Genomic DNA, 14,708 nt, shown 5'->3' on the forward strand with positions numbered 1-14,708 from the left:
ATAAACACGTTTGCTTCCAATTAAAATGTGGAAGAATGCAATAAGTTCTTCCAAAATAATTAACTTTGAATGGGAGGATGTGGTCAAGAATAGATTGGATTTTTAATTGTATTTTCTTCACATTGCAGACTCGTTTCCATATTCCTTTGAATTAGTATTACTATTTTATAGCTTCGAGTTATTATACAATGTATATATCTACTTTAATAATACTGTTGCTTAGAGGTTTAATAACTAATACAAAAGTATCTTCGAAACGTTACTCGAATACTTCGCGAACTTTTAAAGTATGAAAATTTGCATTAATTAATCTGCATTTCGAAATGTACACAGTAATTGTTATAATAAGGAAAACATCACTATGCTTTAATATATTAAAATAGTTACAACAATTATATAATTGATAAATATAAATTTATTAAAAAATAGTCATTTCTGAATCTTAAGTTGAGTTTATCCTCCTAAATATAGGCACTAAAAGTCAAAGGCAAAAACTCTAAAAATGCCATTCCTTAAACTTTCGGTGTCATTCCATTCACCCTTTATAACATAGCACCATAAATACAAATAGATAGTCTAAAGCCAGTAGTTTTTCGAAATATTTGCTAGAAAAATAAGCATGCTCTCCGAAGCAGACCTGGAGTGTAAATAACTTTTTCTGCTTTTTTATTATTTTTTATTATTTATCCCCATAAGGGTAAGCAAATTATTATTGCAATTATTATATTTACGCAATATAGGTGATGTTGTCGATTCGTTCCGTCTAATAGGCAACTTGTTTATGATTTCTCGCAAATTCTCATTTTTCAAGGTACTTCCGGATGACATAACATCGTTGCAACCAGAATCATTTCATGCCTGCATACACGATCAGGTCGACTTGGCAGTAACGCCTGAACAGTGGGCAGTTAACGACGGCCGGAACATATCTGGGATCTGCCTGACTTGTCAATTTGGACTGTTCAGTTGGCCTGTGATCAATTGAGAAACCATTGTGCTATCCGGCTACCCAGAAAGGAGACCAGTAAAACCGGTACACGTGTGGGTTGAGGCGCCCGACCAATGATCTCCAGACAGGCCGCCTAGGTTGTGAGGGTTCTGTTTTAAATGCTTACACACCAAAATATTTCAAGTTTACGTCTCAGCACCGTCCACGGCCAATACTTATATGGTATTTTCAGTGCAACAGGCGGCCGGATGGACTGTGAGTTATTCAGGCGTAACTGACAGTCCTACTGGACCGTGTATAGCGACTTTTAAATTCGCAATAATAGGGAGGGTGGTCTTTTGTCTACTTGTAGTTTGGTTTTCTATTGGTTAGTTTAACCATTCCTGTAGTCTCTTTCCTATTTTTTCGTGTTCCAATTTTATACATTTAAGGGGTTGTTGGGGGCGTTCCCTGGCTCAACTTTGTCTTAACGCTTTCATACTTCTTTCACGACGAATGCAGTGCATTATCTAAAGAATTCTTAGTTACTTAGAAGGAAATAAAGCAGTTAAGAACCAATGACTCTCAAATTTCGCATTCTTACGGTTTCTGGGGCGAAGAAGAAGAAGATAAGAAAGTGGCAGAAGTAGACATTTCAATAAGGATGAAAAAAATGAAGGTGTTCATTAAGACAGTTATCAATAATAATGCAGCATGCATAGGAACTTCATTCAGTTTCCTTTATTTGAAACTAACTGTTTATAATTTAAGCTCAATTTTTACCATGTGGAAATTATTTTCTATATAAACAACCTTTTGCTAAACATTAAAAATCAAAATTCTGTAGCCACAAAAATATTCGGAGGATTCATTCCTGTATTAAAACTAGCCAAATAAAATGGAGCTAACGGCCAAATATAGTTATTTTAACTTGCATAATCATCATCAGCATCATATTCTATTCAGGGATGCAAAAATAAAGGGTCTCAGTCAAATCGAGAATGTTATTCTGAGTTCTCCCTTATAGTCTTACCACATTTATCAAATTGCAAGCATCTGGTCGTTACGCTGTATACAAGAAATTTAATTTGAGCTCAAACAGTCACAAATTCTTTGAACAGTCCTTCTTCGAAAATTTCCGAGCTTCCGAAATTTGATTAGGAACTAAGATCATAAAGGCTCGTGAGCTTTTAGCTATCAGTGTCAGTGAAGTCTATGCTAATTTAATGTATTATAACTTGTAACTTTCAAAAGAACGGTCCACGTAGGCGTTCGCATTTTTCAGATGAAAGATGAGCATCTCACAAGTCTCTGGAAAATGCAAACTTCTATTTAGGTGATTTAAGTTTTAACATGCGATCAAGGAAATCACGCCAAAAACCACTCACTGCTTTTTTGCCACCAGACTATTTGACTGAGATGAAGAAGTTTTAGTAGTTAGAAGTGAATTTTTAGAAGAAATGCACTTGGTAGGCTTAAGAAAGCTTATATTGTCGCCAATAAGGTCCAGATTTTGTCGTTGACATTACTCTCGATCCATCCAGATCGAGCAGGCGGTGCGAGATCTTGAGCTGCACATCAATAAAGGCAAGACGAAATATAGCAATATAGCACCGAAAACCAACCAACCAACAACATCAAACCGCACTGGTCAAACGGGATGAATGAAGATAAGAGACTACAACTTTGAGACTGTTGATAATTTCTCCTATCTAGGGTCGAAAATCACAACCGATAACACCTACGACGATGAAATCCGCGCAAGATTGTTGGAAGCCAACAGAGCCTATTTCAGGTTACAAAAGCTGTTCCGCTCGAAACGTCTCACCATAGAGTCAAAGCTCTTACTGTGCAAGACAATGATCTTACAGTCCTCATGTATTCCTCGGAAACTTGGGTTCTAAGCAAGAAAAATTGCGAACTCTTGGCGAGTTCGAGACAAGAATCCTCCGAAGAATTTTTGGCCCCCTTCATGAAAATGGATGATTTCGTAGCCTACATAACGACAAAGTCTATGAGCGATACCATGACCGTCAGGTTGTGGATAAAATCCGGCTCAATAGGTTACGGTGGGCGGGTCACTTAATCCGTATGGATGAGGATGATCCAGCCCAAAAGTCTGTAACGGCAATATCTATGGTAGAAAAGGAAGACGAGGCAAATCCTGAATTGGTGGACCTCGGCGCAAAACAGGCCTGTCTGGAGTTCCTTATTAAGGCAGGTCTGGACCGGATACCGGTTATTGCGCCGTTTATGATGATGATGATTACTCTCGATCAAGGCCTTCAACTCAAACAGGAAGAAGGTGTGCCTTGTTGTGTTATACATAAAGTTGAGGTCTGAACTAGTTGTAGTAGCTGTTCAACCGTTATTAGGGGAAGTATATCTGAATACAAATACAATCACACAATGGCGCCCAATGTAGGAAATTTCTTTCAGAAGAATTTGTGACCGAATTTCAACTGACAAAAGCAGTTCCACAATCACAATTCTAAGTGAAAAAAGACCTTAAGGCATTTAGATGGTTCATATCTGTGAACCTAGGGACGATACGTTTACGAGCGTAAGATTTACGTTCCATTGTATACAGACTATGGAGGGGAGAATATTCGCAACACTGGCCAAAATTAACCTACTGAAGTGAACTCTCAAAGAATACCTGTCGAGTTGCCTTCACAGCACATATCGCTATCCGGATGAAAAATACTGAGGGTAATTAAAAGAAAATAAATCTGAATTGTTTGTTGACGATTAATGAAAATTAAACTCCATTGAGCATTCAAAGATCACCTGCAAATCCGTCTGAATCGAGTTCACTACTTAAAAAATTCTCCAGCGGGTTGGAAAAGTCTTGTCTGAAATGGCGCAATTTCAACTCTGACAGAAAAGATTATAAATAAAAGTAAATTTGGCGGAGGAATTATTTTTTTCGTTGTTTATTTGTGGAAAAATCACAAGAGTTGTGATATCTAGTATCCAATTGGAGGGAGCATGTTCCGCCTCGCTAATTTTATTAGGCTCTGATAATCATAATTATACGAAGTTACCAAAATGAATACTGAATTATATATGGTTCCAATCCAATCCAAAAAAAAGGTACAATTCACCATCGTCAAACTTACAATGGGGAAAGTTAACACTTTGATACAAAGACTGTATTTTTACTAACGGACATTAACATAGCAAAAGCCAAAACTAGCGCGATTAATAACATATTGACAGCACTGAAGATTCAATTTTTCTTTACTGACTTGCATTTTACCCTCTTAATTCCAGATCGAACGTGAGAAGGCCGATCTCAGCGTTCAGGTTATTCAAATGTCAGAACGTCTTGAGGAAGCCGAAGGAGGTGCTGAATCACAGGTAAATAACCATCTGAATCCTAGGACTCAAATTCTCCCAACTCTTTTTCAAAGTGAAAAAAAACATTAATTTTCCGTTTAATACATTTTCAGTTCGAGGCCAACCGCAAACGTGATATTGAATTGACCAAGTTGCGTAAACTTCTTGAAGATGTTCACTTGGAATCAGAAGAAACCGCACATTTGCTTAAGAAGAAGCACCAGGAAATCATGGCCGATTTCCAAGAACAAATTGATCTTCTAACAAAGGCAAAATCTAGGTAAAGATATGAAAAATATTACTTTTTCTGGACCCTTCCTTGTTTACCGTTAGTTGTCTATCTGGTTCCTTCATATCCTTATTGAGCATAGGTTGGACTGATCATGCAGTTCCATTGGCGTGTACACCGCTCAAGTATACATCTATGTAAAATTCTTCCTAAACTTACTTACGCATTGTAGTTTGAGTTTTCTTTCTTCTTTTTTAGGAAATGTTAGAAACCCTCCGCAGGTTATAACAGTTTCTACTTCATGATAATTTTTAAGTCTCATTCTAAAAGCCACAAATGGAGTTTTGCAATTTCGAAATGCACGCATTCAAACAAATAAGGCAGGGCGAGTTTTTCCTCCTCCAGCTTATAAGGGGTTCAACTATCTACCATCCATGATCTAGAAGTATTCGCCAAGTTCACTTAAGTTTCATGGATTCCAACGTTTTCTTATATCATTGCCTTGCGTTCATTAACAAAGATATGGGAACAATCAACCTTCACCCAACATAGGCCAACTGTTCTGGAAATTGGTCACTTTTCACTTGATTCTATTACTATATATGCCAATGGACATCCCCAGCTATCTCACCAGTCCCTAATAATTACCAAATCTTTGCAAAAATCAAGAAACATCCATCCGCCGTGACCAATAGCATCTGATCAGTACGAGCTTTCCCATCCCATACGCGCCAGTAGTCATCTGAAAGATTTATTTTTAGGAGAACCCCATTCGCGCCGGTGCGCACGCCTAGCTTAGCTGGCTCAATATGAAAAGTGTACTCCGGTCCAAATATGTCCGTCAGTTGATAGCAAACTCAACCGACACTTTTCCTTGTCTTTCTCTTGCTCATGAGCAACTATCTCGCACGATGGAAATCTGATACAATCTTGCTTTTCTTTGCTGGTCTTAAGACCAGATGAATGATAGAAGAAAAGAGAGGAAAACGGAAATTCTCGACAAAGAAAATTAAAAATTGTAGAAATTCAGAAATTTTTCTTGCAGATATTTATGCACTCCCACACCCAGAGAAGGCACCTCGTCCACATTCTCTGGTAATGTTCTCAGACAGGTGATAAAAGTGTCGGAGCCATTTGGGTCGAGCATGTTTCAGGAAATGTTGTAGAAAATTGGATTTTTATGTGGCGTTTATTTTGGAAACGAACGTTTCTGACATTTACTAGTTGCAGAATTCAGCAACAACCACACCTGAAGCCGTTTATCGTGAATTTATTCAATATGCATCTTGGATATAGTTCACAAGTTCATTTTCAACTTAGAAAAGATACGTCAGCATGTAGTTATTTTCGGTTCTGGCCAATTTATAATATTAAATAATTTACTCATATGTGAAGCCTGTAATTATAGCATAGAGTTTAATTTGGTAGGAATAGTCATTGACAGTTCACATTATTAAGGGCAATGGTTACCCTAATTTCTAAGAAAAATTCTAGTCCTTCTCCAATCAAAACCAAAAGAAACTATCGTCGAACTCCCTTTTCTGGCATGGTCTTCCCCAGCCTCCTTATATCATCACGTATCTTGTTCTCCAATAACTTGGTATTGTCAATTATCTCTAAACTCGTCATGGCTAATTTTGCTTCATTCCTATTTAATGAATTTCAGGGCCGAAAAAGAAAAGAGCAAATTCCAAGCTGAAGTCTATGAATTGATGTCACAGGTTGAAGCCAGCAACAAGGAGCGTATCATGAGCAGCAAGCACATTGAAAAGCTTGAAATCACAATTACCGAACTCAACATCAAAATCGAAGAATTGAATCGCACCATTGTTGATATCACCTCCCACAAGACCCGCTTGTCGCAAGAGAACATTGAATTGATCAAGGAAGTCCAGGACTTGAAGATCAACATTGAAAGCATTAGCTACTCAAAGACCCAGGTCATTTCACAATTGGAAGATGCTCGTCGTCGCCTTGAGGATGATGAACGTCGCCGTTCTTTGTTGGAATCGTCCCTCCATCAAGTCGAGACCGAATTGGAATCATGCCGTGTCCAACTTGAAGAAGAGTCTGAGGCTCGTTTGGACTTGGAACGTCAATTGGTCAAGGCCCAAGGTGAAGCCCAACAATGGCAATCTAGGTACCAGACTGAAGCTGCCGCTCATGCTGAGGAAATTGAAGAACAACGCCGCAAATACACAGTTCGCATTACAGAACTCGAGGAACATATTGAAACTCTCCTCGTGAAAATCAACAATTTGGAGAAGCAAAAGAGCCGTCTCCAGAGCGAAGTTGAAGTTCTTATCATTGACTTGGAGAAGGCCAACAGCTCATGCCGGGAATTGCAAAAACGTTGCGACTCCTTGGAGAAAGCCAATATTGAATTGAAATCACGTTTGGATGAAACCATCCAATTGTATGAAGGTGCTCAACGTGACTTGAGAAACAAACAAGCTGAAATCACCCGCTTGAATCATGAATTGGACAAGACCAGGGATGCCAACAACCAACTTACTCGTGAAAACAAGAAGTTGGGAGGTAAGATTTCGCCTTTTCCATTTTAGCATCACAATCCCATTGGCTCATGGATAATTCCATTTTCAGATGACCTTCATGATGCTCACAATACAATCACCGAATTGACCCGTCGCCTCCATGAACTCGAAATTGAACTTCGTCGCCTTGAGAATGAACGCGAAGAACTTACAGCTGCCTACAAAGAAGCCGAAGCTGTAAGTGAAATTTGAATTTTCTTAATTAAATATGAAAAATATTTATATTTGTAATAAACTGTACTAGGGTCGCAAAGCTGAAGAACAACGCGCTCAACGCCTTGCCTCTGAATTCAGTGAATACCGTCATCATGCTGAACGTCGCCTCGCCGAGAAGGATGAAGAAATTGAAGCTATTCGGTAAGTACTTCAGCCTTTTAAGAGTAATTGCTATTAGTTTATAAAATGTACGTCGTCATGAAGGCTCAACCGTAATTGAGAATAAACACCATTGAAAAAAATAGTGAAGCACGATTTACATATGTGTCTTCACCTCTAAAATTGCTAACTAGCTTCAAAATGATGAAAGATAGCGCCAACTCCACTAAATTCAGGCCAAATTCACATCTAGTACTAAGCATTTCTTCTACCGCTATGAAGATCTAACATTATTTCTCAATAAAGGGTACCACTTATCCTGATATCTGTAATGATTTTAGAGGTCTGAAATGATCATCCCCATTGGACGCCATTTACAATAATCATAACAAACTGTTCCGCTCGAAACGTCTCACCATAGGGTCAAAGCTTTTACTGTACATCTTGACAGTCCTCATGTATTCCTCGGAGACTTGGGTTTTTAGCAAGAAGAATTGCGAACTCTTGGCCGCGTTGGAGAAAAGAATCCTCCGAAGAATTTTTGGCCCGCTTCATGAGGATGGACGATTCTGAAGACTACATAACGACGAAATCTATAAGCGATACCATGACCGTCAGGTTGTGGATAAAAGCCGGCTCAATAGATTGCGGTACGGTACGGGCAGGTCACTTAATCCGTATGGATGAGGATGATCCTGCCCGGAAAGTTTATAAGTCCTCCCTAAGATGGAGCGATGGCGTAGGTCAGGACGCCAGACAGCTTTTAGGGATATCGAATTGGTGGAGTTCCTTATTAAGGCAGACCTAGACCGGATACCGGTTGTTGCTCCGTTGATGATGATAACAATTTTGGGGTAATCACTTTTTAATTCTCGTGTTTATTACACTCTCGGAAAGGAAACTGGTTAATGAACGGGGGAACGGGATAGCCATTTAGAAAAATTCAGGAGGATTTTAGAGCTAATTGTTAGAAGTCTGTTGAAATTCTGACATCACTTTCCATAAAACTGCAACGATAACTTTGAATAGATATATGTCGGATTCAATGCACTGAAACAGAATACTGCCAATAAGTAGCTTACAATGCAATTGCACTGGAAATACGCTGTCACGCTTCGTGACAGGAGTCATTCCATAAACCAGCGTTATTCCCATTGTAAGTTTTTTAACTGAAACTGAGGGTGGGAAGTAATTTATTATGTGCTTCAAACGTGGTGTGAAATAATGTTTACGGTTGTTAAAATGATTTTCGCAGAAATACTTGCGGCAAAGATTGCAAGAGCTGCAATTAGGTGAACTATAAAGTGCAATCCAAACATTGAACTTTTGGTAGCCAACAGAACTATTTTTCAGTGCACTTGATCCCTTGGTACCTAGTTCATTCCGAGAAAAAGAAGATATAATTTCAAAAAAATACTTCCAGGAATAGCCCACATTGGACGCTCAAAAAAAGAAACTACTCTCGGCAACAATTTTTATATCAAATGGATGTATTTTCAGACCTTCTTTATGCTAAAAACAATGAAACATGGCACAGGATGCTAATACATTCCAATAAAACTTACCTTTACCGGAGCCTATTGCCTCAGAACGACCGAAGATGGCACGGATCAATCGACAGGGGCTATGGGTTTTTCTGGAAGTGCTAGGAGGGGTATGCTATGCTATCCACTGCATAGGGGTCCAGACAAAAATTTTAAAGTTTGAATCCAGACCCCTAACTTTTCATGTTGTTTAACTAATTTGATAAACTATTGCAAGGACTTGCTTCCTTTTCGAATTCGGCAGACGTAGCCGTTCTGTTGCCACTTGCATATGCTTGTGACACGGAATCTAACCGACTTAATTTAGGTACAGTTTATGACATCAGCTCTGTCAGACCCTCCTTTCGAAAGAATCCTTTACATTGTACTGAAGATTTCTAAAGGGTAATAATAATTCTAACCACGTTTGCAAGTTAGTATTTGCATTTCTTGATGATGTGGATTTACCAGAAGTTATTACTTGGCCTGGTAGTGTGAAGTACTTCTTTGATATATGTATATGGAACAAGGAGATTTGAGAATAACACACAATGTATATTTAAGACTTCCTAAAGGGCGTTTTTTCAACCTCTGGCAGCCACCTGGGGCATAACATCGACTATAATAATTGGAAATTTTACGACGGAACTTTTTTTGCTCATCGGCCTGGCATAAAGGGGTAATGACTAGGGCTTTATCTAGAAGAAATTAATAATAATAATCGATGGCGCAACAGTACAATGTGGTCCCAACCCTTAGAACACTTCATTTTTAAACCATATGCGTAACCCTAGGGGACGATGTGGCCAACACTCATTCCCAGCTGATGTCCGATGTCCAGTCGAAATACAAATCACTCTGCCGCCAATGATATTTCAACCACATACTTCCTACGGCAGTCTAGCACTAAACTAACCGAGACTCCGATAATTATAGATCATTGAACGATAAAAGCCACAGCACAACAAAATAGAGTTACAAAATATATCACCCAAAAGGTACAATTAATCTACCAAGTCGACTGACCAGCAATTTCTTGACCTCACTTTTCTGGTTCAAACCTTCATTCGTAGTAGATGTTTGTATTCTTCTTTGCGCTGGTCCCACTGTTGTGCAAGATTACGGCAATCTCTACGGGGCACTGACCTCTAGGCGACCATGTAGCCAGACTGGGCATACCTTACACTTCACATTGCCGAAGCTGCGGAGAAGAGAGAAAAACACTCACTTCCTTTGCGATTGTTCAGCTCTAGTTAAAGCCAGGCTACGGGCACTAGCTAAATTATTCTTTGAGGACCTCAGAAAGACCTCCAGTTGCAAGGTGGGAAGCTGCTTTCGGTCGTGAATGCTACGGGCTATGGCAAAAGAATAGGAGTGAACAGAAGTTGAAAATAGTCTGTCATAATAGCATTCAGTTGAAAGGAGTGATTGCTTCCTTTTCATCCAAGAGCAGAATCAGAATTTCAGTCCCATCTTTTTAATGACTACGAAAGTGCAAACTAATTTCCATTTAAACTTTCCATGTAAAGACCACTTGTGCTTTAGCAAAACAAATGAGCCACCACCAGTTATCGACACCCATATGACCTCCTCTTCAGAAAGGAATTATATTCAAATCCTGCATTGCTTGAATTAGCTGGATATGAATGAACATTACCTTATTCAATCTATCGTAGGTTGTCAAAACCGAACTTTAATGATTTATTCTGCCAAAGAACTTTGCTTGGGAAAACGACAATACTACTTCCACTATTCTTGTTATCGAGACGTAGTGCCAATTTAGTCACATGTGTCAAATCTGAAATGCTCTTGTAATTAGAGTTGGAATCTGCAACTAAACTTTTTAAGTATTGAACTTCAGTTTCAGTGTTCTATAGCAGGTCTAATAGCAAAATAAAAAAAATAATCATCGGGCCAACGATCCTTTATCAGCTTAAGGCGATCCCCTGTAGACTAAAGGATTCCCAAACTAATTATGAAGAAACTATCCAAAAGAAGGTCTAATCGACCGATAATACCTCCAATATCGATCTTCTGCTCGGTTCTAGAGAAAAGTTTGTGCGTGTGCATACAACGGCTGGAAATCCCCTTGTGATACAATTTTCCACCCAAGTTGGGAGCTGGTTAGCTCACAGGGATGTTTATATGTATATCCCCTCACGTAACCCTTAAAGAAGAGTATGTCTGTATACTAGTTGTTACTTAACGCATCAACTACGTGAAAAAGGATCCCCCCAAATAATGAATTTATTGAAGCAGAACAAGCGTTGTATGAGAATCTAAATAATGCACTGATCAAAAATACACGTTAGTAGAAAGAATTAGCAACTTCTAAAATATTTTAAGTCATTCGAAGTATAATACCGAACTGTATTTACATGACGACAGTAGTTGCACAATATTCTGCCCCAAAGTTCTTTGAACTCAAGGAGCTAAACTAACATAGTGTAGCTCAGCCATTTGGATCACACGTTTCAGTGCGAACAATTGAAGCTGTTCTTTTTACCCCAGTCCAGGAACTCTTGCGAGTCTTGCGAAATCCTCTGCTATCCTACGGGTGTAGAAGAGAACGATGAGGGTCGGTGAATTCCAAGGAGGCTCTGTAGGAGAACTATGAAATTCTATAATATAATTTCGTGGCTCCTGCTGGAGCCTTGTAAGGTAAGGTGTGATGTTCTAATGGAGTGCTTTAATCTCTTTCTGGTTCTCCTCTCCTCCTCCATTATCTAAGATGAATCCTGATTCATTCATTGTCGCAAAATAAAGTCGATACAGAACAAGCTAACACATGGGGTATCAAACGAGGAAAAACAAACAACAGCAATTATGGTGATGTCCTTATTTATTAGGGAGAGACGACTAGTGGGAAGGGCACTCGATCTAGTTGAGTCCATCCCAGCACTTAATAAGATAAAGACTGAAGAGAACGCCCACTGCTATCCAATCACAGTACGTACGAGTGCCAGGCCTGTGCGTTGACTAAGTTCTTCGAGATAGTATCAGGCCCTCGTACTCCGTAGTGGATAGGTTACACATTAACAAAGGGCCCCAATTGCATTGCTGGCTATGTCATGCAGTGGAATCCACCCTGCCAAGTTGAGAGATGGGTTGCCAAAACGGCACCTAGCACAGAACAGTAGAGAAGGAGTGCAGGCGTCTCGTGAATTTATGGAGAGGCCTGAAGCACATTTCAGGCAACGACGTACGATGGCGCGTATGTATGGTTGAGGTGCAATATCCCACCAACCGCATATTTAAAGAAAACTAAATCACTACTTCCATCTTACCTTGATTTCCTCCTTTTGGTAAACAGGTACTTATAAGACCCCTGTATTTTCTTGATGCTTTCCTCTTACATACTCGAAACTGCGCTTTTTTACGACCTTCTTGACACTCTAATCAACTTTACTTTCTTCCATCCACAAATTTGCCTCCATTGTTTGAGACAAAACCAATTCAAGCTCATCTTTTTCCTAAAAGCAGTAACCAGAAATCGATTAAAAAAAGCTGGTATGATTGGCCATGAGTTTCCTCACTGGGCACCATCAACTAATTAAATATAAAATATTTAAAAAGCCTCCCGAGAGCGTTCATGTCGCCGCACAACACACGTCTGAAAAATGACCATGCAGACCAAATAGCACTTAAATACAAATCTGAAAATCAAAAAAATAGTTTCGTAAGAAACACTCTAGGATGGTTTCTTATCTAATTTCCAAAATGAGAAAAAAGACAAGATTTTGACGTTCGGTTGAAAGCTTTAGGTAGGCATGTACGTGGCAGGAGCAGGCCTGCTATAACTTATAGTTTCAGAGCATTTATGTTGATGTAATATTGTAAATTTATGATATTTGATGGGATCGGAAATTTACAGAGAAAAATCAACTTTAATATTAATATATTTTAATTAGTAATAGTACGATTTGCACCAAATTCTTCAATATCGAAGCATTATATTGTGGCTCATACTTTGTAAAAATAACTTAAAGTGAGCTCCTAAGAATTTTACAAACTTCTTTGAAATACTATTATTAGCTTTATTTGACCAGACATCGCTTTTAAGAATAGTAAAGCTCTCAGATCCCGAATTGTTATCCTTCGTGATGGGTACCTTTTGACCCCTCATTCCCCTAAATCCCAACTGCAATACTAACTTAGGAAAATACTAATTGATATTTTTGCTCTGAAAAATAAATGCTCCATTCACCTTTTCGTGTTCGGGATTTCTCGCCGCTCTCCCCAATTCACAGTGTGCCGCAAAGTTCCAGCTGCCCTGGCCTCGTCCCGTTCATTTCTCCGCAGGCAGGGCGTTCCTCGTAATCTCTTGACATGGATATTGGAATTATAGACTTTCCGGAGAGGACCCATTCCGATCAAGTACCCTCCAACATTTTATCAATGATATCATCGACTCTACAGTCACGATATTGCACAAAAATTTCGTTGTTATGCAGAGGCGATCATTCAATCTCATTTTGAAAGCCGAAATTCTCCGGAAGATCTTCCTCTCGTCTTTTAATTTTTTAATTTTTTTCTTTTCCTTCTGTAACACTGATTCATTCGTTCAGAGCTATCAACTAAATGGGCATACGTCTATTCAGAGAGAAGATGGAATGGTGAAATCTGGATTCGTTGAAAATGGCTCTATTTTGTGACGTAAGTCGAAGTTTGATTGCAAAATAAGCACGATGCAGGCATTGGCAACTGGTGTCCTGCAAACTAATTCAAAAAGGGGGAAAGGAACAAAAATGCTTTGAAATGTGAATCGTTTGTAAATAATTACGAAGCAGTAAGAGAAATTTTCCCGTGAATGCCATGGTTGTTGTTAGTTGAAGTGGGGGGAACCCCTATCTTCAAGCTTAAAGTAATCCCAGTTTTTTTCTTATTGAACCAACATAAATTATTGAATTTTCTCGGAAAAAACACATCAATTAAACTAGCTCTCACATACCTCTACCTGCACACCTGTTGGGACAAAACCACCGAACAATGCCAACACGCTTCCCAAAACTTTGAGAATTTCACTTCGCCCATCAACCCAAAATATATATTAACAAAATAAAATTGGTATTTTGTATTTAAAATAGAAATTCTGTTGTTACAAATAATGGTGCAGTTCAAGCGAATTTTTTGTGACAACCAAAGTCCGATCCCAGTGGCATTTGAAGGCCATTAGCAAGTAACGAGAGCAGCCAGGCACCGAGATATTCAAGCACCATCTCCGCAGCCTCATATGCGCGGTGCCAATAATAATACTTTCTTATCAGAGAACAATGGGTTGAGATGGGACAATATGTGACAAAGTTCCTGGGGTTATATTATAGAGAAAGGGGCTAGAAAGAAGGAAACAGATTGATATCAATCGATGAGAATCGATTCGATTGATCCGAAGCTTCAGTATAAGGCCATGATTTTCTGCTGACCTAGATTCAGTCGATACTGTTAATTTGCTTTGAATCGATCGATTAATTCGTGGCATTGAAATTCGCGAACTCCTCATTGTTTTGCTATTTGAAAATAATGAGAGTCATATGAAAATTTCGAAATATAGTATAAGTGATTTATTATATAGGAATTTCGTGTCGTTTGTTATCCGCATTCTGCATCCTATTGTCATCAATCCTGGGGATATTTTTTTGATGAGACAAGTTTGGATGACAAAGTGATAATACTCATAAATTTAAGGGACTTGTGATCTAATGTACTCATGAACCACTACAAGAATTCAACGTCGGCGTTTGCGCATCAATTAGCTTGAAAACACATTGAGCGGCCACCGAATCCCGAATACTTGCATCTCCCTTCAACTACAGCCA

At 38.9% G+C, this 14,708-nt stretch overlaps 1 protein-coding gene across 1 annotated transcript in view; it reads left to right on the plus strand.

The window, feature by feature from the left end:
- Positions 1-14,708, plus strand: part of LOC119647571 (paramyosin, long form) — a 36,192-nt gene that overhangs the window by 11,251 nt on the left and 10,233 nt on the right. Inside the window, exons 4-8 of the mRNA XM_038048570.1 lie at positions 4,205-4,291; positions 4,384-4,550; positions 6,166-7,037; positions 7,104-7,231; positions 7,299-7,411. Coding sequence (XP_037904498.1) covers positions 4,205-4,291; positions 4,384-4,550; positions 6,166-7,037; positions 7,104-7,231; positions 7,299-7,411 — 1,367 coding nt within the window. The remainder of the gene's footprint in view (positions 1-4,204; positions 4,292-4,383; positions 4,551-6,165; positions 7,038-7,103; positions 7,232-7,298; positions 7,412-14,708) is intronic.

This window comes from Hermetia illucens, chromosome 2 (assembly GCF_905115235.1).
Source record: "Hermetia illucens chromosome 2, iHerIll2.2.curated.20191125, whole genome shotgun sequence".
In the NCBI taxonomy this organism is placed as follows: domain Eukaryota; kingdom Metazoa; phylum Arthropoda; class Insecta; order Diptera; family Stratiomyidae; genus Hermetia; species Hermetia illucens.